This window comes from Dinoponera quadriceps, unplaced genomic scaffold (genome assembly GCF_001313825.1).
Source record: "Dinoponera quadriceps isolate SergipeBrazil2010 unplaced genomic scaffold, ASM131382v1 scaffold2167, whole genome shotgun sequence".
Lineage (NCBI taxonomy): Eukaryota > Metazoa > Arthropoda > Insecta > Hymenoptera > Formicidae > Dinoponera > Dinoponera quadriceps.
The window spans coordinates 1237055-1259885 of NW_014556702.1; the positions used below are offsets into that span (position 1 = coordinate 1237055).

The 22831-nt window shown below is 46.2% G+C and overlaps 1 protein-coding gene across 1 annotated transcript in view; it reads left to right on the top strand.

Moving 5' to 3' along the window:
- The window catches only part of LOC106748006 (MOXD1 homolog 2), a 240215-nt gene extending 221326 nt beyond the window's left edge, over positions 1 to 18889 (top strand). The window contains exons 5-9 of the mRNA XM_014626136.1: positions 1307 to 1393; positions 5297 to 5479; positions 7528 to 7980; positions 9373 to 9566; positions 10660 to 18889. Of these exons, the coding sequence (XP_014481622.1) occupies positions 1307 to 1393; positions 5297 to 5479; positions 7528 to 7980; positions 9373 to 9566; positions 10660 to 11134 (1392 nt within the window). The 3' untranslated portion in view covers positions 11135 to 18889. The remainder of the gene's footprint in view (positions 1 to 1306; positions 1394 to 5296; positions 5480 to 7527; positions 7981 to 9372; positions 9567 to 10659) is intronic.
- Positions 18890 to 22831: the final 3942 nt, after the last annotated feature.

Sequence of the window (22831 nt, forward strand, 5' to 3'; positions counted from 1 at the left end):
AGCTGTTTTCCGCGATCCTCTCGCGCGGAGTGTCCGCGTACTCTTGACGCGCTTATCTCGACGGAAAAGTTCGCCGGATACGAGAGCGCGGGGACCGAAGTGTCCGTAATTAACGTTTAACGCTCCAACAATTATACATTTTACCGTGTATCTCGGGACACGTGGGCGCACAATGCAGCCGGATTACACGGCTGGCCGGGAGCCGCGATATCGCGAAGGGCTATTTCGGGATTGAACGAAGCGAGTTCGCGTACGAACGAACGACGGACGTACTTCGACTTACGTATCGAGCGAAACACGTGGAACAAGCGAGCGGGCAATTAAACACCGCTGTATGCGGTTCTTATTCTGTTATTCGTGCCGAAAAACTCAGATTTCGTGCAGCCGGTCGTGCATAGCAGTTGTGTGCTTGTGTGTGGCAGGGAGGGGGAGGGCGAACTGTGTGTAAAATAGTCGCGTGGCGCGAGGTGGAAAGTGCTGCTTTGAGACAGAGCGAAATGGGCTCGTATATCACAAAAGCAACTCGCAACCTTGTTACGTAAGTCGCACGCGGCGTCGGAAAATATGGTAATGAATTTCTCGTATATATTTGCGTTTAACTGCTCTTACCCCGCTGCAACAAACCATTAACGCGGCGTATGCATTAAGTAACCGAGTTCCCCGAATTTTCCACTCTGCTTCCCGCCACTCGTCCCGGCAAAGGGACTCCTACGTATGAAGTGGCAATTATTTTTTGAGATACCGCGCAATGCGCCTGTCCTCGATACAAGAGAGAGGGAGGGAGGGAGAGAGAGAGAGAGAGAGAGTGCTCCGACGACACCACGTGCTGTCAACGCGGTAAAAATATCTAGATGTACTTTTTACTAGGGTTGATATCGCATCGACAGGTCGGCTGTCGTGCTTCGAGAATTTTCATAAGCACCTCTCACTTTTCAAGCGTCGATATCGGTATTTAAAGATATCCGATCAATAAACGAGAGCATAACTATATTATGTAGGGCATGTGCGTACGATATTTTTACGCTTTACGTGTAATCGTTCCTTTCTATCCGTATCATTTGCGTCGATTTTCCTGTTCTTTTTTACACTCGCTCTACATATACGGCGCTTATAATTTCGCGTATCTCAATCTTACGTATCTTCCCGGCCCGACCGGGGCGAGAATTCGCAGCGGGAAGTGCATATACTAGCGCCGTCGATAGGAAGTATCGATACTTCGTACCGACGTAGCGGTAAACTCCATCCGTTAGTTTCGCATGGAATTATACTCATGGCTTAACGAAGTACCATTCGAATTGCTGCGCAGGTTCGTTTACCCATGGGGCAAGACACGCTGCTCTGGTGCCGTGTCCTGAAGATGCCGAGCATTGATCGCAAACACCACGTCGTGAAGGTGAGTTCCTCCAGGTATATAATCCGTTTACGGTAGCTCGCTCGCTCGCGCGCGCGTCTGCCTGCCTGCCCGCCCGCCGCTCTTCGACTTGATTAAAGCGAAGGTGGATGCTCTTGTAATGCCGAAGAAACTGCACGTCGAGTTTGCCGGCTCCTCCTCCTCCCCCCCATCCCCTTTCCGCCCCTTTTCCCGCACGAGGGAGATACTCTTCTGTCTCGCGTGTTTTCGCATCTGCAGACGCAGCCGTCCTCCAGGTAGCTATCCGATAAGTGTGCCGCGCGAAATGATAATCTGGAGATTACGATGTTCCGCAGCGGATAATCAACCGTCGACGGTTCTATTAAGAATGTTTCGGAGGGAAGAGCCCTTTCGATTCGCAGCTTCGCACCTTTCAGCGGACGGTCGTGTTACGTTTCAATAATGGACAAGATCGTTTTAAGGATCAACACAGCTATAAGTAGCTTCGTTTTCTTTCTTTTTTTTTTTTTTAATACGATTAGACCAACACAGATGCGCGCGTTATTTGGCTTTAATATTGTACGGAAAGAAATCTCAGTTTGTGTAATTAAATAAGCACCAGGCTAGAATTCGTTGATGAGAAAATGATATTTCTGTTACTGTCAAAACATATAATCTACGTGATGACAGTCACGATATATACAGGATATTATATATATATATATTCGGCCTGCTACATTTGAAATTTAACATCCCGTATAAATTGGGCCATTCTGAGTAAAAAAGTCCTGAATAAAAAAAGTCCATTTTGCAAACTATGCAAAATTTTTAGGTTATTAATTATTGAAAGTGACCATATATAGAGGCTTTTTTTAAAAATAATAACTCAAAAATTTAAATTAAAAACTCAAAAAAAAGACGTGGTTCATATTTATCAGTTGCTGTAGGAATCTTAATCTTTCTACGCTGAATAAATCAAAATTATCTCATAAATATTAAGTAAAACGCTAATAAAATATAACAGACTAAATTAATATTGATGCATTCGAGATTTTGATAATATACCATCCTTTAAAATGGGTTAATATTTTCAGCTGATGTACAGCACAAATCGAGATCGTTTGAAATGTTGCTATTGCATTACTACTACAATTCCAATTGCTTACAACAGACATTGAACGCGCATCAAGGAGTAATCGTCTTGAATTATCCGTTCGATCACGAGATATTCCTTTGATTCGCGTGTCCGGCTCGACCGATTAATTCGGCTGCGAAATTACATCGCAAATATGTGACTGGGCGGATCCACAGGGCGGCGGGATCGGAGCGATGCGGTAGGCGAGATCGTTCCGTCGTTCCGGCCGCCGGTTTCACTACCAACGATGACAGATCGATGCGCGAGATGTCGTCGATAAATGCGACAGTGACGAAGCAGCCGGTCGTAAAGCCCCCGTATTACTGCCGCGCACCGATTCACGGCACGGTAATAAGTTCCATTCCGATGCGCGCGATTCTCCAAATTGCGTGTTAAAAATCAAAGTCAGACAGGTAGTAAACCGCAGAGCAGACAGTAAAACGTGTTTGCCGACATTCGCTCGTGCGGATTCGACGTGACACAGAATATTTTATTGCTGATAGTCTCGGACGTATTTCACGTTATGTTAATGTTTCACGATCTACAATGCCTCGTCGTGCCGGAAGCCGAAAACTAACGCGAATGGAACATCGTCATGATTGCCGGCTTTATTGCATCTCTATGTGTCATCAAAGGTTTCAACTTATTTATGATTTAATATTAAATCGACGTATTTAGTACGCATATCGTACACGCAAACGGGTGAGAACCGATACGATACGACGCGCATTTCCGCCGAAAGGAGGGATTCGCGTCGGATTGAAAAAAAAGAAAAAAAATAAAGGTTTCGCGATTTCGCGACTCGGAAGTCGCCGCAATCCTTGGATCCGTTGATATAGAAAAATTGCGCGAACGATACCTCTGTTCGTCGCACACTTCGGAGTTTACACGCTCGTTCGCTTTCGCCGGACTCCCGCCGGACTTGGACGGGAATTTTACGTTCGCGAATAATTTAGCCGGGGCGGGGGGGAGGGGGGACACGTTTCCAGGTAATTCGCGTTTTACGCCTCGGGTTACGCTCCACTCGCGAGACAGATGATAACTCAATAAAATCTCGCCTGGCCGTATCCCGTCCGAATTTCGCGCGATTGTTATTCAGCGCGAGGCGATGCCCGACAGCTGCTGGAACGGCCGAGCGAGTGACTAATGGTCATAGCCGGCGCGCCAGCTTCTTCATGAGTAGCGCGTTCCCTCCTCATCTCATCTCTACGTCCCACAATTTTGATTTTGTACCTCGGAATGCGCCCGCTTCCCTTCTCCCCGCCCTTCTTCCATTCGAAACTTTTATGTTACTCTATTGCGCCTTTATTCATCCTGTACTTCATATCGTATTATTTCTATTATTTTTCTTATCCCATCCTTGTACTTTACATTCTTACTTCACCGTCCGGTCAGTTTCTTCGCGAGTAGCGCGTTCTTTTCTCACTTTACTTCTGTGTTCCGACGTTTGTTTGATTTAGCATCTTTGGAGCGGCATTCCAAATTTCTATCATACTCCATATTAATCCGGCGCCTTATATTATCTTATCATTCCTTATTTCGTGTATCTCACATTTCTACTTCACCGTGCTTCGACTCTGATATTCATATTCCGGCGAACTCGCGAATAGATTGCACGCAGTTGGCTGATATAGTCCGCTCTATCCAGCGCTGGACCGACCAACCGACCGACACCTGAATCCCGAACTCGAATCGGACGTGACCCAACTACGCGATGCGATTGCACTGTGTGTTCCCATCCGGCGCAGGCCGGGTGGTGAGGAGTGAGACGATTAGCGTTCCGATTGCGATAACTCAAGTGCTTAAAACGCACGGACCCCTCTCATGTTTTACGGAACCTCCACTGACGGAGCGGCGAGGAATTCCGAGGTTAACGGTCGAGCGAACGGCCGTTAAGCGGGATATCGGCGGGAACTTTAATTTGTTGTTCCCACCGAGAATGAATTGAAAGAACAGCGCGCGTTGTCCCGACAGAGAGAGGGAGAGCACGAGGGTTACCGCGCGCGCTACGTTTGCGCGCCGAAGCCCGCGCTCTTTTCCAATTTTGCGCTCCAACAGCTTCCTTTAAACTGATAGAAACGACGCCTGCCGGGAAGTGTTCCCGCTTCCTGTCGATATTCTCGGCTGTCGACGGTTAGTAATTCGGCCGGTTCGCGAATATTTGCTTTGCTTTAATTCGAATCAGTCGCCGTATGAGGAGAGCCTCTGCAATTAAATCGGTTCATTGTGAACGCAAACTCATCTTACATTTTAAAGAAACGGAGAAGGCGATATTACGGCTCTCGCGAGTATTATAGCCCGTTTTAATATCTTCACTATTAGGTGGTGAATTCTAGTAACTGCTTATAGAATTATTTCTTCGAGCTTCTGTTTGTAACGCATTTCTACTTTTGAGCATCTCGATTTTTCCAAGGTACATTCTAGCATTTAGTTACACATACTTCCTCATCCTTCTTAAATTTGAGCGTATTGAACGGCGCTTTAACGAACGTAATAGTTCGGTTCTCAATTTCAAACATCGATTATTGATAAAGTTATTGTATAAAATGTAAAAGAAGGGCCGGGATACCACCTTTTCCCCTATGTTTTGCTTCATTAACGAAACTTTTTTACACGAGCGACCGATTAGATTATTTTTAACCACAGCGCGACCTTCGACTTTTCCGATCGATTCGGTTGATTCCACCGTCACGATAAGAACATCGGAGCGCATAGTTCCACAGTTATGCACACACGACAAAGACACCCGAAATGCACTCGACATCGATCCTTGTTACGAGCTTGTTCTGTACGCCTGTTCTGTATTTCAGTACGAACCAGTTATTCAGCCGGGAAGCCACCAATACCTGCATCACATGACCCTGTATGAGTGCCGCGGAAATCAAACCCAATTGGAGGCCGCGTCCCAAACGACCGGGGATGTCTGTAACGCTCCTGATAAACCCGCATTCCAGTGCAACACGATCGCGGCCACTTGGAGTCTCGGTTCGGAGGTACGTCGAAAACTTCGCTCAAGCTTCAGCTCACGACCGAACTTCGACGCGACTATCGAAGTTTTGCATACGGTCATTTTTTTCGAGAGTTACGAGACACGCGTTCCGCCGATCCCGAAAAGTACACGGAGAAAATATCGTGGTAAAAATTATCACAGAATTTTATAATGCCGAACCATAACCGGAATTATAACTGAAATAATCATGTGCGTTGTAATTTTTAGTGGTGTATTTCGTTGCATACATCGCTAAAGATTACAACACACCGAATAATTTCAATCATAATTCCGGCGTGGCTCAGCATTACAAAATTTCACTGCAGTATTTCCTCCATGTACAGAAGAGGCCAATCACGGGAATCATAAACTTGAAGATTCGTACGTCGCCATTAATTACGAGCTCTAGTATCGTTAATTAAGATTCTTTTACCGTCTGATTCGATCGGTAATGGAGTTACTCAGTTGTCGCGTCGAACTTTTCGAGTCTATCTTTAAGCTGTTAAGAAGTGAAATGGTATAAATTCTCAGCAGGGAGAAAGCAAAATAATCTTTGCGATGTTATTTTGATGCAATAGTTGTTCAAAGTAGTTTACGTTAATTCTCTTGCAAAGTCTGTTGAAAATTCCCTGGAGAATATACGAGAAGTGGTGTGCACGAGTGAAATATCTTAGAATTCGGGTTACGCTCGCATTCGCGATACCGATTACTCGATAAGTCCGTCGTCTTTCAATATGTAAGCTCGACTGTTTCGTCGACAAGAGTTACGCGCGATCGTGGAAGACACGTTCGGAGTTTCCTGATAATTCCGAGTCCGATGTAATGCATACCAATGATGAGAACAGGAATGCCGCAAACTTGTTTCTTCGTGGTTATCGGTAATGCGAACATCCGACGAAGTTGCGATCGATCGTGAAAGACACACTCCGATGTGTCATGGATGATTTTCACATTTTCTTCTTAATATTGACTATAATATCAATATTGACTGTAATTGACTTAATATTGACTATAACATCAATAATAAACGTCAACCGCAATTGTGAGAACGAACGACGAAATATTTTTCATCGCATCCGATGATTCGTTCACCGAGCGCTCGTAATCTCATCTTTGCATTCACGTTCTCTACTCATATTTCTTTTAACCTATTAACTGCCAAATTTTTTTCTTTTTGAAATTTTTGGCCGGATAAGTTATATATATGCATAAAAAGTCGTGTAACAGTATAATTATATTCAAATTATATTTTGTTTTGATCCCCAAATGGGGATCGTGGCAGCTAATGGGTTAATATTGAATCAATTTCCCAGCGACATCCTATTTCGGACGATTATGCGACGGTGCTTAATTTCACACAATACACCGTCGTGCGCGACTATGAATCCCGATGTCAGGCGGAAAACACTGAAATATTAAGCGAAATGATCTCCACGGATAGGACGAGGCATCGCGGGAGAATAATTTTAGCAAAAAGAAGGAGGCGCTCGGCGGGGTTTCAGTTTTAGACTCGCGGGATAAAAAGAGAAACCGCGTTTAATGCAAAACTACGTTCGGTGCTCACGCCCGCGCTCGATCTAAATTACCGGCGCGATTGCGCCGGTAAATCGAGATCCGGGGCGCTTATTAAGACAGCGATCACCACCGGCGTGATTCCGCGAATCGGCCGGATCGTTATCTCGCCCTCGTCATCGGCGGTCCGAAAATGAAAATCGGCCGGCCGTAATTCGCGTGTGCGCGCGCACCACCAATAAGGAAACGAATTCCGTGAGCGACAATTTCCATCGGGCCTCGCTCGCTGATGGATGATCGAGGCGGTGTACACGCCGATTACAGCCGGGCGTCGCGTCGGGGGCAGGGAACGGATCGGACCTGACCGGGCACGGAGAGTGAGAGAGAGAGAGAGAGAGAGAAAGAGAGAGAGCGAGCTCTCCTCCGATCAGAACCGGACTGGCGGCGTGCTTGCTCGCTCGCTTGTTGCCGGTCTCCTGTTTTTATTTACCAGCAGCTTCTGCATAATCCATCGTTTCCTTCTCCCTTTCGCTGCACCAGGGCTTTAATTATCCGCCTGAGGCCGGATACCCGCTCAATCCGTCCAACGGACCTCACTACTACATGCTGGAGACGCACTACACGAACCCGCAGCTGGACGCCTTCATCAGCGACAGCAGCGGCCTGCGTCTCCTCTACACCGAGCAAGTGCGCGTCCATGACGCCGGCATACTCAGCGTCGGCATCGACCCGAACTGGCGGCACATCATACCGCCAGGCCAGCACGAGGTGGTCTCCGAGGGCCACTGCATCTCGGACTGCACCGGCCAGACGATACCGAACACCGGCATCAACATGTTCGCCGTGATCATGCACACCCACCAGCTCGGCAGGAAGGTGCGCCTACGGCAGATCCGAGCCGGCGAGGAGCTGCCGCCGATCGCCGCCGACGTCAACTACAATCCCAATTATCAGGAATATCGGAGGCTCCAGCGGCCGATCAAGGTGTATCCGGTGAGTACCGTATAAACGGCCTGTCCAAATACCAGCTAAGACAGATAGGCAGACATACATAGGAAGATATACAGGGAGAGAGAGAGAGAGAGAGAGAAGAGTTGATTTTTTCCTTGCCTTCTAAGGATTTATTAAATGATATTTAATGGTATTAAATCACAGTTGGAAGACCGAGATCTAATATTGCTAGCTGGTCTAAATTGTACTTTGTTAAGTATATACGAAGGGTCCTGATCTCAAGTACGGTGAATGGGAAGCGAAGCACAAGAGAGAAAGAGAGGAATGATATTCTCCGTTCTTCAACGTATCATACGATGCTTTTTCTCTATTTATTTCCATTGTGAACGCGTGGGTGTAATTATTCGAAGAGAAAAAGAACTGGACGGGCATTAGCCGAGCTCAAGAGAAGATCTCGTTTCTATCTTCGTATCAGAATCTAGGTTATCGGCGTCAAACTTTCATCTCTTCCGTACTGATCGCCTCCGACTAGACGTAATTATAAAATATCTCCGATTAACCGGAGGGAAAGAGAATCTTGTGAAGAGAGTCGGGGAAGAAATCTCCAACTCTACCCGTCGAGATTTTCCCTAAAGTAATCCGAGATATTATTCTTAGGCGCTTCACGAGTAACTTTTACGTTCTCTCTCTCTCTCTCTCTCTGTCTCTCTTCGTATATATATATATATATACATATATACACACACGCACACTCACTCGCGCATCCACACAATAACCGTTTAATATTCTTATTTTTCCGTTCTGTTTCCGCCACGTTGCACGCCTCTCGTTTATGCTGTCGTGAACGTAGCATAAACCGCATTATAACGCATAGCACGTATCAGAAAGTTTATGAGCTTGTTACAAAGTTTATTAACGTACAATAAGTATAGCTTTGATCACGTAAAGTGCAGACATGCTACGGATGCAGGGCATGAACCTGAGTTTAATTGTTTTCGAACCGGGAACACTTGAACACTATTACGTGTTAACGCGGAGAAAAATGTATTATAATAGTAACAAAACTGAATCGGCGATTTTGCCCGGCTCATAATAAAATAATCCCGCGTGATAAAATGAAAAGGTCTGTGATTAAGTATCGATTGTTACAATTACGTTCTTCCGAAAGATGTATGCACGAGTGAAATATGCGCGCATTTTAATAAATTTACTGCAAAATAATACGTGGTTAGAGAAAGAGATAGAGGGAGAGAAAGAGAAAGAGAGAGAGAGAGAGAGAGAGAGAAAAGGGGGATAGAAGGAGATGTAAGAAACAGCGCGGGTGTTGTTTCGTTTTATTACGGATTATATCGACCGCACAAAAGTCTTCGAACTTTTAAGATGCTTCGTTATAGCTCAGCAATGCTCACGTTCGGCGATCTTTTTATATCACAGGGTGATCACTTGGTTGCCGAATGCACGTACTCGTCCGAAACCCGGGGGGCCATCACGCTCGGCGGCTTGGGGACGAGAGAAGAAACTTGCCTGGTGTCTGCTCTCTATTATCCGCGCATTGAGTTGTCTCTCTGTTATTCTTTACCGTCGTTGCCGACCGTGCTGCACAGCTTGGGGATCCAGAAATTGAAGCAGTAAGTTCCAAAATGTTTAATCGTGAATTCGCTACCGTCAGCCGAAGGATCGTTACGCGATATGCGACGTTATCGATGCACGAGGAGTTTTCCGATTTTTCATCACGAACATCGTATCTTTTTTATGGATACTTAAGGATTAATAGTCGAGCGCTTCTCGTCAGAATATATCATCTCGGACGTGAATCTGTTTTGCGACAGCGGCCCATTCGTATTCCCGTCGTCTCTTAAAACTGTCGTTACGCTCGCGCGGTCGACGCGCCGTTTGCGCGGGCGGGCGAAACATTTGATGACGCATTAAGACGGCACGCAAGGCGTCGCACGTTGCCACCGGGAACGTTTATATGGCCCTATGCAAACGAAGATCGTCCGACGTTTGCTCTCTGATCGCTTTAAATTGGCTATTAGGGACAATCTGTACGTCACGAAAGCGCCGACCGTCGTTAACTCAACGAGCGACAGTCGCGTCGCAGGCGCGCTGCTCATTATGTAACACTTTATACGTCATAACTTTTTCAGCTTTATCAAACTTTCTTTGGTGATCCATCTTTCTCTTAACTCTCCGTTAGTCGCAATATCCAATAGATACAGACTACAACGTATCAAGATCGAACTCGTTCTTATCAATATTTTTCTTTGTTCTCTTCGTTCTCTACTGTTTTTTATATACTTTAGCGCCTGGTCTATTAGCCAAGTGCCAATGAAAGACAAACTGTTTTCAAGTAGCAGAGAAAAATAATGAGAACATTAATGTATCCATGAGATGCATCGCGATTATTCACGTGTGAAAAATATTGCGACTAATGGAGAATTAATACGTTCCGATAACTTTGGCGTATTTGATTCAACGGAAAAAAAAAAAAAGAAAAACGTCACATTTCTCTCGTTACAAGTATAGCATTTTATAAACTCGCCATCGCCATTAGAAGGTTACAATGAAATCTTTCACCGTGAGGGACAAAAGTAGCGTCATGATGACCGCGAAATAGACTGCAAACCGAGTGCAAAAATGGAAGACCGGTTTCGTGAAGTACACGCGAAAGAAAGATAACAAAACAATGGTAACTGGACGGAGCGCTTAAATTTGGAGCAGGGGTTCCAGCCCGGTGATGATCGAGGAGCCGAAGAAGCTGGCGGGCCTGACGCTGGAGGAACGTCTGCTGGGCTACGACTGGGTGACGAACTTCCAGAGTTTCCAGGAGGTCACCCGCAGCGGCACGTTCAAGCCGCTCTGCGGCAGCGGCAAGGGCGCCCTGCCCGGTACGGACAACCTCGAGGTGCACTACCCGCGCATCCTCAGGCCGTACGAGGAGGCGAGTGCGCCCTGCGCGAAGAAGCCGCTGCGAAACAAGCTGTCGATGCTGCTGAGCGAAGACGACGACATCGGCGCGCCGGTCGACCCCGACAGCGACGAGTCGAACGCGGTCGAGCGGGGTCAGCTGGTGCGCAGCAAGGTGTCCCGCAGCAGTGACGCCGGCCCGGCGCCCGGCAGCTCGTCCGGTCGCACGGTGTCGGCGGCGATGTTCCTCGCCGTCGCTACGATCATCATTGGCGCCGCGTTCAGGTGAACGTCGCCGCCGCGCGACCGGTCGACTTCACTCGGACTCAGGATCACCTCTGGCGGAGTTATCCGTCGCGATCGAACCCGCGGCGAACCGAGCGGCGCCAGCAGCAGCCCAGGCCGGGGCGTACGCGCGCACGTTCGCGTAAGTACATGCCAATCTCAGCAACGCGGAGGACTTAGGCTAGGCTAGGCATTATTGTCATCGTTCCACGAGCCGAGCGGCCGGGATTCGTCGACGGATTCGATCGGTGGTCTTTCCGGGACGGTTTCGTTTCGGTGGAAGCGCGCGCGCGCGCAACCCGCTGACCCGCTGGCGCGCTCTTCGCCGTGTCCTCGCGTCGCGACGCGTTATTCGTTAATGGGATTTGCCATGTCCGTCTTTTTTCACCGCTCGTTATCACGAGGACGTTGGAGTGACGACGGTGTCGGTGAGGAACCGTGGCAATTGAGACACGCGTGAAGACTGACAACGACGGGAGACGTTTATTTTCCGGTGAGCTCTCGCGGAAATCTCGCGAAAATTTCGCGGAGCTGACGTTCTGCACCGCGCGCTTCTCTTGAGATTCGCGATAATTCGAGGTTGGATACGCGTAATCGGTGAAATAAGCGTCTCACGTGTCGCCGAAGAGCTCGCCAGTCTTCGGCCGAAAATGCCGAACTTGTGCGAGTGGGGGACAAGGCAATTGCAATCGCCACTCGATCGGGAGGGTGTAGGTGAGATCTATATACATATACATATATCATAGAGGACGTAGTGGAAATTACCGGAATCCACGTTATCTCGACTTATAGATGTTGAAATAAAATTATGGTAATTTTACGGTGGCGTCTCGTCGGGATATATGAGAGGCGCATTTCTCTTATTCATCACGGTGCTCGGTTTCACCGGCAGGAAACGTTCATTCTCTCCTTTCCAGCGTAGCTTTACGGGTTGTGTATTGTGGACAGTGTCTAAATGAAGAATCGAACGGTATAAAGGTAACAATAACAAACGAACACGCTCACATCGTCGAATGTATATCTCAATTATTTCCGTCGAATTCGAGTCGTTTCTCCACGTAGAGCTGTCGCTTCTGTGATATTTGACGTCTTGATTTAAGAGACAGGCTGTAACTGCCGTATCGTTCTCTCATATATCGTGAAACGAACGATTCTATATATATACATATATATATATATATATATATGGCCGTAGCCGCTATTTTTACGGGAACATCCATGAGGCACCAAACGAATGTACAGAGAACACTTTTCCCGCGTCCATTTCGAGCAAGTTCACTCTCCGACTCACTTTGATTTCCGAGCCTCACGGAGAACTTTCCGGATGGTCCAGAAAACAGAGCCTTCAGTTTCCTCCTCTGTATGTAATTTAACTTCCGAACACGGCGATTTCGGGATGAGGCTCTATTGAAATATTCATCCCGGCGTTTGAAAATCATGCGGGAAAGAGAGAGGGGGGGGGAGGAAGAGAGAGATGCGGAGTGTGAGAGAGTTAATGACGCTGCGCTGAACGGAAGCGGATGTGGATGTGCAGCGCGTTAATTTCGCCAACGGTGAAACCGAGCGCGGAAGATCGTATCTATCGCGTCCTCGTTTCGCGATCGGCTTTCGCGACCTCCGCTCCCGCGCGCGCCATTGTCACGTAATAGAGAGGTGTTTGCGACACGGCGTGCTTCGAACGCGACAGACGCGCGCCAGTCCCGTGCTCGGCGCGAAATAGCGGCCATGCTGCGCGGCGCGAATCACGGCGCGATTCTCTCTCGTCCGCGATCTATATTATTGTTTAAACCCGGGACAGAGCTGCGTTTATCGTATTCGAGATACGCCATCGCGCGGAAAATCCGCGGTGACTCGCGCGGGCGAGATATCTCTCGGATACGAGCTCGTTGGCCGCGTTGCGCGTGCATTTCCGACGCGCCCGAGTCAAAAGTGCAAACTGCATCTCGACGGCGCTGGGACTGATATCGCCGCGGCTTTCTCCGCCCCGGTGTGCATCCCCGTTGTCCTCGATGCGTCAATCAATAATAAATCGGGAGATCAGAGAAATGACGGGGATCCGTAACAATAGCTTACAATGCGAACCTTTTCGATAAGGAGGGGTTAACGAAATTATTCGACGCGATACGCACATTGCGTGACTCGAGAAAGAGGCAGCGATTATCCGAACGAAGTGTTAATGTTGTTAAAGAGATATATTTATGTGACATTTTATCTTGATTAACTCACGATCGGTGAATATAAGTTATTCGTAGAATGCGATTGGCAAAAGTTATGCGAGAAGAATCCGGATTCATATGATGTTTCGAGGAAAATGAGGATGAAAATTTGATGCATGATTTGAAAAGTATAAATAGCACTGAGGTTCTTCATGATCGTTTAGAAAGTTAAGTGTGGTTTATCTTCTTCTCCCTAAATGTATTCATTGACAAGCTTGACTCTTGAAAGAACGAGTAAAAAATACACAACTGGTAGAAATAAAAACTGTTCTTTAATTAATTTTAGTCGGCCCGTAAGGCTTGAATTGTTCTGTTTTATATAGAAAGAAGTATAAACTATCCGTTAGCAGTAAATTCCCCCAAATTTTGTGGGTCGGATTCTTCTTGCATAACTATGACCAATTATTGATCCGTGCAATTCGATAACACATGGATTGATAAGGATCGAAATCGATCCGACTCCCGTGAGTAACGCGCGGTGAGATACGAACGTGACACTGGTGACTTCACCATTCATTTACAGTTTTAGTTAATTAGTTAATCCCGCGATATCACACTGCCCGATAAAGCTGCCACTCACTGTCGTCACCCAATGTGATTCATTCTACCGTCATCGATTCTGCGACGGTTATCTCCGCGCTATATCACGAATCGAAGCTACTTTCAGGCGGCATTAAAATGTATCCGATCCATCTCGATGGGCGGACGCGATGACATTTAATAATGAAAGCGTGGAGAGAATGCCGTTTGATTTTTCACGTGGCACGACCTTATCGGTCGACGACCCCGAACGAGAGATACCCCCGCGAATTTTCGCGTCCGCGTCTCGACAGAGTCGAGATTATTCTTAAGCTTCTCACGAGGGCTTAATTGTTGGCTGTTTATTTGCTGATCGGGAACCGGACGAGGCGTCGCGTTTTTCGCGGCGGGCAGAGCCCCGCCGATTGTGTTCCTTTCGAGGTGCGACGACGATCAAGTTTCCCCCGGCGCGCGGTATACCTCCCAATTTCATTCAGTCGCAGGTTCGTTCGGAATACGAAAAGAAATTTTCGTTTCTCCGGATATTGCTTTTCCGCAAAGCGAAGAAAGTCGTTCCGAGAATCGAAAGGAAAAGAAAGAATAGATATTGCGAGGACTTGCGAACTTAATAGTTTAATTTAAAATTTTAAACAATTTTTCTCACACGATACAATTAAAAAAAAGTCGATCGAGCCGGAAAATAGTATTCTAAGATCGACGCGTGCATTGCCGCTTTCCTTTTACTCGGGGAAAGTGTATTTCTTTATCGTGAAGATTGCCCGAAGATTTGATCTCGTCTTTATGGAACCTCACGAGAACCTCGGCTTCCGGAAAACATCGTCGCTCGGTCGACGCCGAACTCCGATGATTTTCGGCACCCACGAAGAAACGAGCCGCGCACGCGCGGTTCCCGACGAAGTCTGTATATTTTGTTGACTAGACCGTAGTGATAGCTATAGTGACGTTCTTTTTCTTTTTCTTTTTTCTTCGAATAATGATCATATAAGTATAAGCATTGGTTGATTTGCACGCGATGGCAATTTCGTGCGAGAATCTAAGTCTCGTTATAAGAACGGATGATATCTCTTTCGTTGAGCGTTTCGCGCAACGGTGTTACTTAACCAACGTTTATATATAAATATATAAATAGACCCACACAGAGACAGACACACACGTACACATACACTATATATATATATATAAATATACAAATTATACATACCCACACACACAACGACTCTTTGTAATATTCTGTACAGTTTATTACGTGTAACGTTATCCAACGCGCTTGTCGAAATGCTCGTCGATCGTATACACGGGCGGTTATTTATTCTTTATTTAATGTATAAAGCGATTACTTGCGATTCGACACATCTCTCTCACTGTTACATAAACACACGCGTTAATACACACCCTCGCACTCACGAGATTTTCCACGAGTCCGACGCATTATAGGGACACCCGCAAGACCGCGTGAGACTTTAATTACCGCTGATGATCCGCGAGTCAATCGTGGGAGTAATCGACACACGCTTCGATCATCGTGCGATTATTTGCGACTGCTCAATGCGTTTAGCTAAGTTAGCGATCGTCATTTTTGTAAACCGCATTGCGCTCGAATTTCGCCGACGTTACGATATACTTTGCTCGATGCGTGTCATTCAAATGGAACTATTCAATTCTATCAAAGTGCCGTTTTATTTCACACAGAGTGTTTATCCAGTAGTCGATTATTATTAGCCACATTCCGACCGTGATCGTTACTATCGTTAGCCGTACGCACTCGGATCAGTTTACACGATGCGAATAAATATATCTACGACGTGCCTAGTAAACTCGCGAACGTTCGGGGATTCAGCCGAATGTTTTGATCGATACAATCTGCATCGCGATTTGCATTCGATTCGGAAGCTTCTCCCGATAATTTCCATTTAAATGACTCTCGACTCGGATTTGTTCCTTCGCTCTATTTCGCTTCGAAATCAAACGAAACGGAAGTGTCCCTAAACACGCGCCGTTACCGTTACTTCAACTTCGCACCGGTATTAACAGGGGGGGAAAAAAGCAGCTGGGAACAAAGAGAAAATAACGGGGGGGGGGGCCTTCGTTGGCCAAGTCACTACCGAATTATTATCACTCTTCTTTCGTTCTCTCGTCTGTTAATCCACCCTTTCGGCACCTCGCATTTTTCGATGTTAGATCGGAAAGAATTGCGCGCACTTTTTTCTCCTCGTTCCTCCTTCCCTCCTCATCCTTCTAATTGTAGCGAAGTCTCAAAGTAGCGCGACTAATCGGTAATCGGACACGTAGCTACGTTTTACAATTTAATACTAACTGGTAATTCGTAAATGTCATAGGGAAATCTGTGTGTGTGTGTGTGTAGAGAAGACTCTAGGGCAATCGAGTGGCCGTACCTTAACCCTTAAGCAGTCGCGACAACTTTGCCGAGAGTATCACGTTGCGATGTTCCATTTAGTTGCAGAGCATAGCGTAGCGCATTTCACCGCGAAAAGTGAATGAAATTTGTCAGCGAAGGCATGAGCCAGAGAGAGAGAGAGAGAGAGAGAGAGAGAGAGCTGAAGTTACAGTGACGGAACCACGTCGTGACGATGAACGACTTACGATCGCGACTTTTGCCCTCTTCATTTCCAACTTACGTGTGAGAATTTGCAAAAGAAAGGGGAGAAAAAGGATGGGAAATGTGTCGGTCGATCCAGTGTAAGAAATTTTATTCGTATTAGGAGAGAACGCGGACTCCGATCGCCATCGACTACTTAAGGGTCACGAGCAGCACGAAGGTCATTCGTTCGTAACCACGCCGTTACTGGTCGAATCGAAATTGCCGAGGACTGCCAGTATATCGCTTTACGCGAATATTGTGTTCCGATCGGTCCCATTTCCACCGCGAGAACTATATTCCGGCGATGGGCAGCGGTCGGCGTTGCCGGACGATAAATCCGCGTATGACGTCGGGCTCCCAACGGTACTCGATAGTTCATAGTTGTTCGGCGAACTATTTTCGATAACTCACGAAGGCACACGCCGGACAATTATTATACGCAAAGAGACGGTTACCGCGGCCGGATGTTTTTTTCTTTCCCTCCCCCCCTCTCTCTCCTCTCTCTCTCTCTCTCTTTCTCTCTTTTTCCACCGATAACCCGTTAGCCGCGAACACGAGTTCCCGCTGTGGAGAGTTACTGGATATGTTCCGAGAAATTCGTCGGCTCGAAACGTTTACATCGACCATCCGTTAAATAAGGACACGGGATGCGCATCGCGTTCGAGTTACGCTCACTTGAAAGATGCGAAAGCGGTAAATTTCCTCCCTCGCAAACACTCATTTGCATTCAGGTTAATTTAGACACGTTTGGAAATTCTCTTTTTCCGAAAAAAAAAAAAAAAAAAAAAAAAAGTTTATTCAAACACACTAGATATCGAATATAATCTAAATGGGAATCGATAGCATCGCGCTGTTTTTTATCCGATACGCCGACATGGTTTTCTTGTTATTTCTAGAGGGAAGTCACACGCGCAATAATACCATCCTGACGAGCTTAGCCGCAGTCGGAAATTTCAACTAATCCTCTCGTCTAATTCCACCACGGTTTCTTTCATCATTCGATTCTCCCTCCCTCTCTTTTTCCCCTCTTTCTCTCTCTCTCTCTCTCTTTCTCTCCGTCCGCTACATGGATGCGCATTTCAGGATTCGCTGAGCATCGGCCGATTTTTAGCTTCGTCGAACGGGCTCGTAAGAATCGTTGGGCGATGACGAAGGACGAGACGGCGCGGTGTCTCGTCCTCGCTCGGTGAGTCGATAATTCTCGTCGGCGATGAGCCGACGACGGCACAATCGAGGGATCTTGGCGATCCTCCGTCGCGGATCGTCGGCGACGCGGGTGGGGTGCTAGGTACCGCCGGTGATATGAACAGAACAATCAAGCAAAAAAAAGCGTCACGAGTAAATGCCCTTTTAAAGTGGGATAATTACGTTTTAGGTAACGGTAGAGCGACGTTATTATCACGCCATTTATACTCGATGATCTTGTATCGTACGTAGGCGTATATTAGGCGATCTTCTTTTCCGTAAGGATTGCCGGCGTTCACCACCACGACGACGTGTGTGACTTGTCCGCGAGGCGAATTTTTCCCCCCAAAGCATCGGCAAGCGTCTCCGTAGCACGGATAACAGCCAATCACGAGACACGTGCACAGAGTACTCCGCGTTCCTCCTTTCTCGTCTCTTCGTCGCGAATTACCTGGCGTATTCCCGCGGCAGAGAGAGAGAGAGAGTTATTACGCGGGAATCGCGCGCGGCGAATAAGCGCGCAGAATCAACAGAGTACATTCCTCCCTTTCTCGAATGCAAAATCCTCGTCGCTGCGAAGACGGCGATGGTGACGGCTGCGGAAAATCGAATCGCCTCGCGGCGCCACGAAGTAGCGACGTCACCTTCCACCATTTCCCAACAAAAATGTTTATTCCATCGGGAGTACCGAATTCGAGCGGGATACGATTCCCGTTTTGGAGCGCGCGCTCCCGCTAAGTCGCTCGCGACGCGTCTCGACGTCGCCGCTCGTGGGCCCGACGAGTGAGTGGTGAAGGCCGGGAAATTGAAAATGTATGTACTGTACGTAGAGGATTTAGCGATCGCCGGCTCTCCGCCGAGTTTCGCGCCCTTTGTCAGCGAGCAAAGACGCGGCGGTGTGGCGATCGGAGGCGGTAATGCGTAAGCGCGAGAGAGAGTGCATATAAGGGAAATCGAGCGGATAGCGTGTGCGTGTAAATATAGAATGTCCTGTATATAGTTTTTAGATTTAAACGACGTCCGACGGGAAACCTCATAGGCACCTTACACACACTCGACTACCTACTTCGGATAGGTGTGGCTGAACAAGCGTCTTATATCTTTATAATATACATACACCGAACGCCCTGTCCTTCCATAATGCTCTTAGATTTATACCTACCCGATTTACACTCGATATTAATATCTAAACGCTACACTATCATCTACACACTGTAACAAATTGTATTATATTTTATATATATAAATATGTAAATGTTTTTCTAACGTGCGTGTGTTTCACTTATTCGTTCGCCCCCTCCATCCCGCGTCCCGGTGGTCGACCGACGTTTGAAAAAGTGCGAATCGTCGACGATACTTCAACGATTCCTGATCCAGCGTCCAGTCGCACGCGTTCATTGTCGCTCAATGGCGAAATATATATCATTTTATACCTAAAATCATTATCTGTATAGTTTAATTACTGAATTTTATTTTCGGGATATTCTTGCTTGTACGATTTAACTTTGGTAAAGAAAAAATACGACCGGCGTAATGATGAAGAGAGAAGCTACATGTTGATGCAAGCACGAGAAAAGGTAAGTGAAGTTTATTACGTAATTTAAATAGGCGATCCGCGGAGGGGGGAAAGAGATACGCAGCGGGGATCGCGACGCTCGCTCGGAAATTGCAGCGAGCGCAGCCGCAGAGATTTGTGTGGCCGATAATCGCGTAGACGGGCAATAACAGTGGAGTTCCCTCTAATATTTTTATCTAGCACACCTGTGTGCTCTCCGCGTTCTACTTCGAGTCACTAATTTCCGGGCGGTGAAGTTCCCGCTCTTCTGTCATCATCAATTTCCGTCGTCCGCCGACCGACCGACCGTATTTCGAGCGTAAGAGCGTCGACGGGAGGACACGCTAACGATACTTTCGACGTTTTCCTTATCGCTCGTCCCGACAACGGCGTTCCCCGATGCAAAAGATCGCTCTCTCGTCCCTTAAGACAGAATCTATTAATTGTCAATATCAGGCCGCACACGCAGATTCACGCAAAACTGCCGACGGCGAAGTATCGATCCTCGTTAGCGTCGAGCGCGCGCCCCCGTGGTAAGCATCCGTCGCCGTCGCAATCTCCGCGGCCTCGTTCGGCGGAAACACGCCACGTGGACATACACGCGAGCGATAAAATTACCATGTCCAACAAATCACCCCGACGGAGCGCGCGCTATCGAGTGTGCGACGCAACTAATTATACGCGCGTATATTACTTGCGGGCGAGCCCGGACGGCAGTTCGGCTGCCGCTGGCAGTTTCAATTGCCGTCCGACGAGCTCGCCCGTCGGATTAGAGCGTGGATTTACCCAAGGCGTCCGGGAGAGCTCCGATCCATTAATGAACAAGTTCCCGGCAAGTTCGCTAATACTGGCGCGCGCTGCTAACGGCCGCCACTTAATCAAACTTGGACGCGCCGCCGTTGCGCCGATAAACGCGCCCGTCGAGATTTTTCGCGAGTCGCCGCATTCCGCCGACGCGATATCGAGCATGCGGGATTTCGCAACGTCGCGTCGGCTTTCTGAATACAAGCGCATTCAGCGTAAAATTTCATGATAATTGAGGCGGTAATCGAAGCGATATTAATATATTACGTCGAATATTGCGCTAATATAATAGATCGGCGCTTTGTTAAGGGGATGCCGAGTGGCCTTTTCATCGGAATTTTTCGAGCACGCTATAGTCGTTCCCGGTTACATAGAATCAGAAATTCTTTTGCACGATGATACTACATACGTTAATGTAGCCCGCGCTGATCGGCTTTATATATCGAAAACGAAAAAGGTTTGAAAAGTGTATTACTTTTTGATAGTTCTTGTTTCAATATGACGTCGAGAGCTGTCAAAGATAATATCTGCTTCGTACAAAAGTTCGGCGGGTTATACGAACAGAGGAAAACCAGGATAAGGTGTAAACTGCGCTGTAAAATATTACTTAACTGTTAGAATTAAATTTGTAAGTTTAGTTTTAAAAAATAATATGCCTGAAAATCAGATGTCAGTATGTGCGAAATTACCAATGTACACTAAAAAAGAGACTTGAAAATTTATTTCTGAAATATAAGATTCATTCCACAGAAATAAACGTTTACTTAAAAATACGGCGTAATAAAATTGTATTCCTAGCGAATAAATCGATTTATTCCTAGCAAACAGATCGAACATTTCTGGGACGTCTCTCCGATATTTTTTGAACATTTGCGCTATATGCGTACGTGTCACATGTCTAATGGCATCATAATAGAATGTTATCAGTGATTTTATTCCTGTCAGCAATCACTTCAGCATCCTTTTAATAGAATAATGTGTAGTAATATATAGAATATTCCAGAATAACCTCATGCGGAATACACATGAAGATTTTTGGCGCCAAACGAGGTCATTTTTCACTTATCAAAAAATAGTTTTTAAATAGTTTCTAAATAAGAACTATTTACAGTTGTCAAATTAGTGTATTAAGTTGCGCATGACTCTGAAGCGGAATCATGAAGTATCGCAGGAATCATACAATTTTTCTTCTACCTCACTAAATAGTTTAATACGCAACCGTGTGTATCTGAATTTACCGCTTTTTCCGAATTTTGAATAAAACTTATTTATATAAATAATTTGTATAAATGATATTCCATCGGCTTTTCTCGAAGCCACAGATATTTTTAAGAAGTTGAAACAACGATTTGTATAAAAAATGATTTGTGTGCCGCTTTAATATATTACTTTATTATTTGTAGGTGTTTTTTCAGTAGTATCAGTAAAAAATTTTTTCCTATCGAATAGTACTATCTGGATTTACCGCTGTTTTGAATGAAACTTATTCGATACGTAAAACATTGACACAGGGACGGAGTGCGGAAATGTGAAACGCATTCGAGATGAAACCCGGTGATTATAATGAGCGGAAGAAAAGATAAAACGAAGAAGAACGATCGCGAGTTTCGTTTTACGAATTCAAACGGCGGTGTGCGTGTATGAAGGGTGGGAAGAAGGGGAGGTCCTCTTAAAACTTCGACCGCCGCCTGCAATTGGCGAGATAGGAAACGCCGAGAGCACGATGGAGTTATTATACGTTCGATACTCGTCGCGGGTACGCGCTCCGGAGAACTCGGGGACTGTTTCAGACGGTGATATCGCAGCTGCGCTTTGTTATCCCGCCTAGGAACGACGCAATAACGAGGCCGCGTTTCCCGAATGAATCGATGTCCCAGGTGACACTCTCCTCGGGCGCTCTCGCGCCGCCGCGAGAGTTTATGTAAAATGCGCCATTATTACTTTCCTCGGGAGTTAATTAAATCCCGTTGATAAAAGCTACGGGCGATTTGAATTTACGCTCGCCGATTGAAAACGACGACGATGACGACGACGACAACAACAGGAGCGCGGGAGCGAGCCGCCGAGATCTTCCCTCCCGTTGATTGTTTTCCCGGGTCGCGATGTGTATTTGGTAACGAGGCATCGTGGAAATGAACGGGGGAAAGAAATGATTAAAATGTCAGAGAATTGTACAGGTATTTGAAAAGGAATCAAGTCAAACTACAACAAATCACTTTATTATTAAAAGCCTCTAATGAGTTGGACACCGAAACGTTGTTTGTTATTAGCTTAGAAAAATTAGGAAATCGTAGTGTTACTTATTTCATCAATTCGCTCTCCTTCCCCTTACTAGCTAGAAGAAATATTAAAATATGAAGAAAATGTTTGATATATTGTTTTAAATACACGACCGCGAGTAATCGTCGATTAACATCTATTTTAAAATTTGTTTATATTGAATCGATTAAAAAATTGGGTGTGATTTTTGTGTGAAATTTTGTGACTTTACTGCGTTGAATCGAAATAAATTTTCTATTATCTAAGTAACCACCGTCATTGATTATTATTCTTTATTTACGTTCCGACTGCATTTTTACCGCAAAAGGTGGCCGGTTCACCACCGGAGAAGGCGGAAAATTAAATTGAACTTTGTGAATGAGTCCATGTATCCTATCAAAATCAAAGTGATGCAACAATCAATGAGAGCTAGACGCTGCGTCGAGATGCGTTAAATAAGTTATATATAAAATAACGATTGGTGTTTTTACGATAACAAATGTTTCGGTCCAGTTTCGGATTATTCTCAATATTGAAAACAAT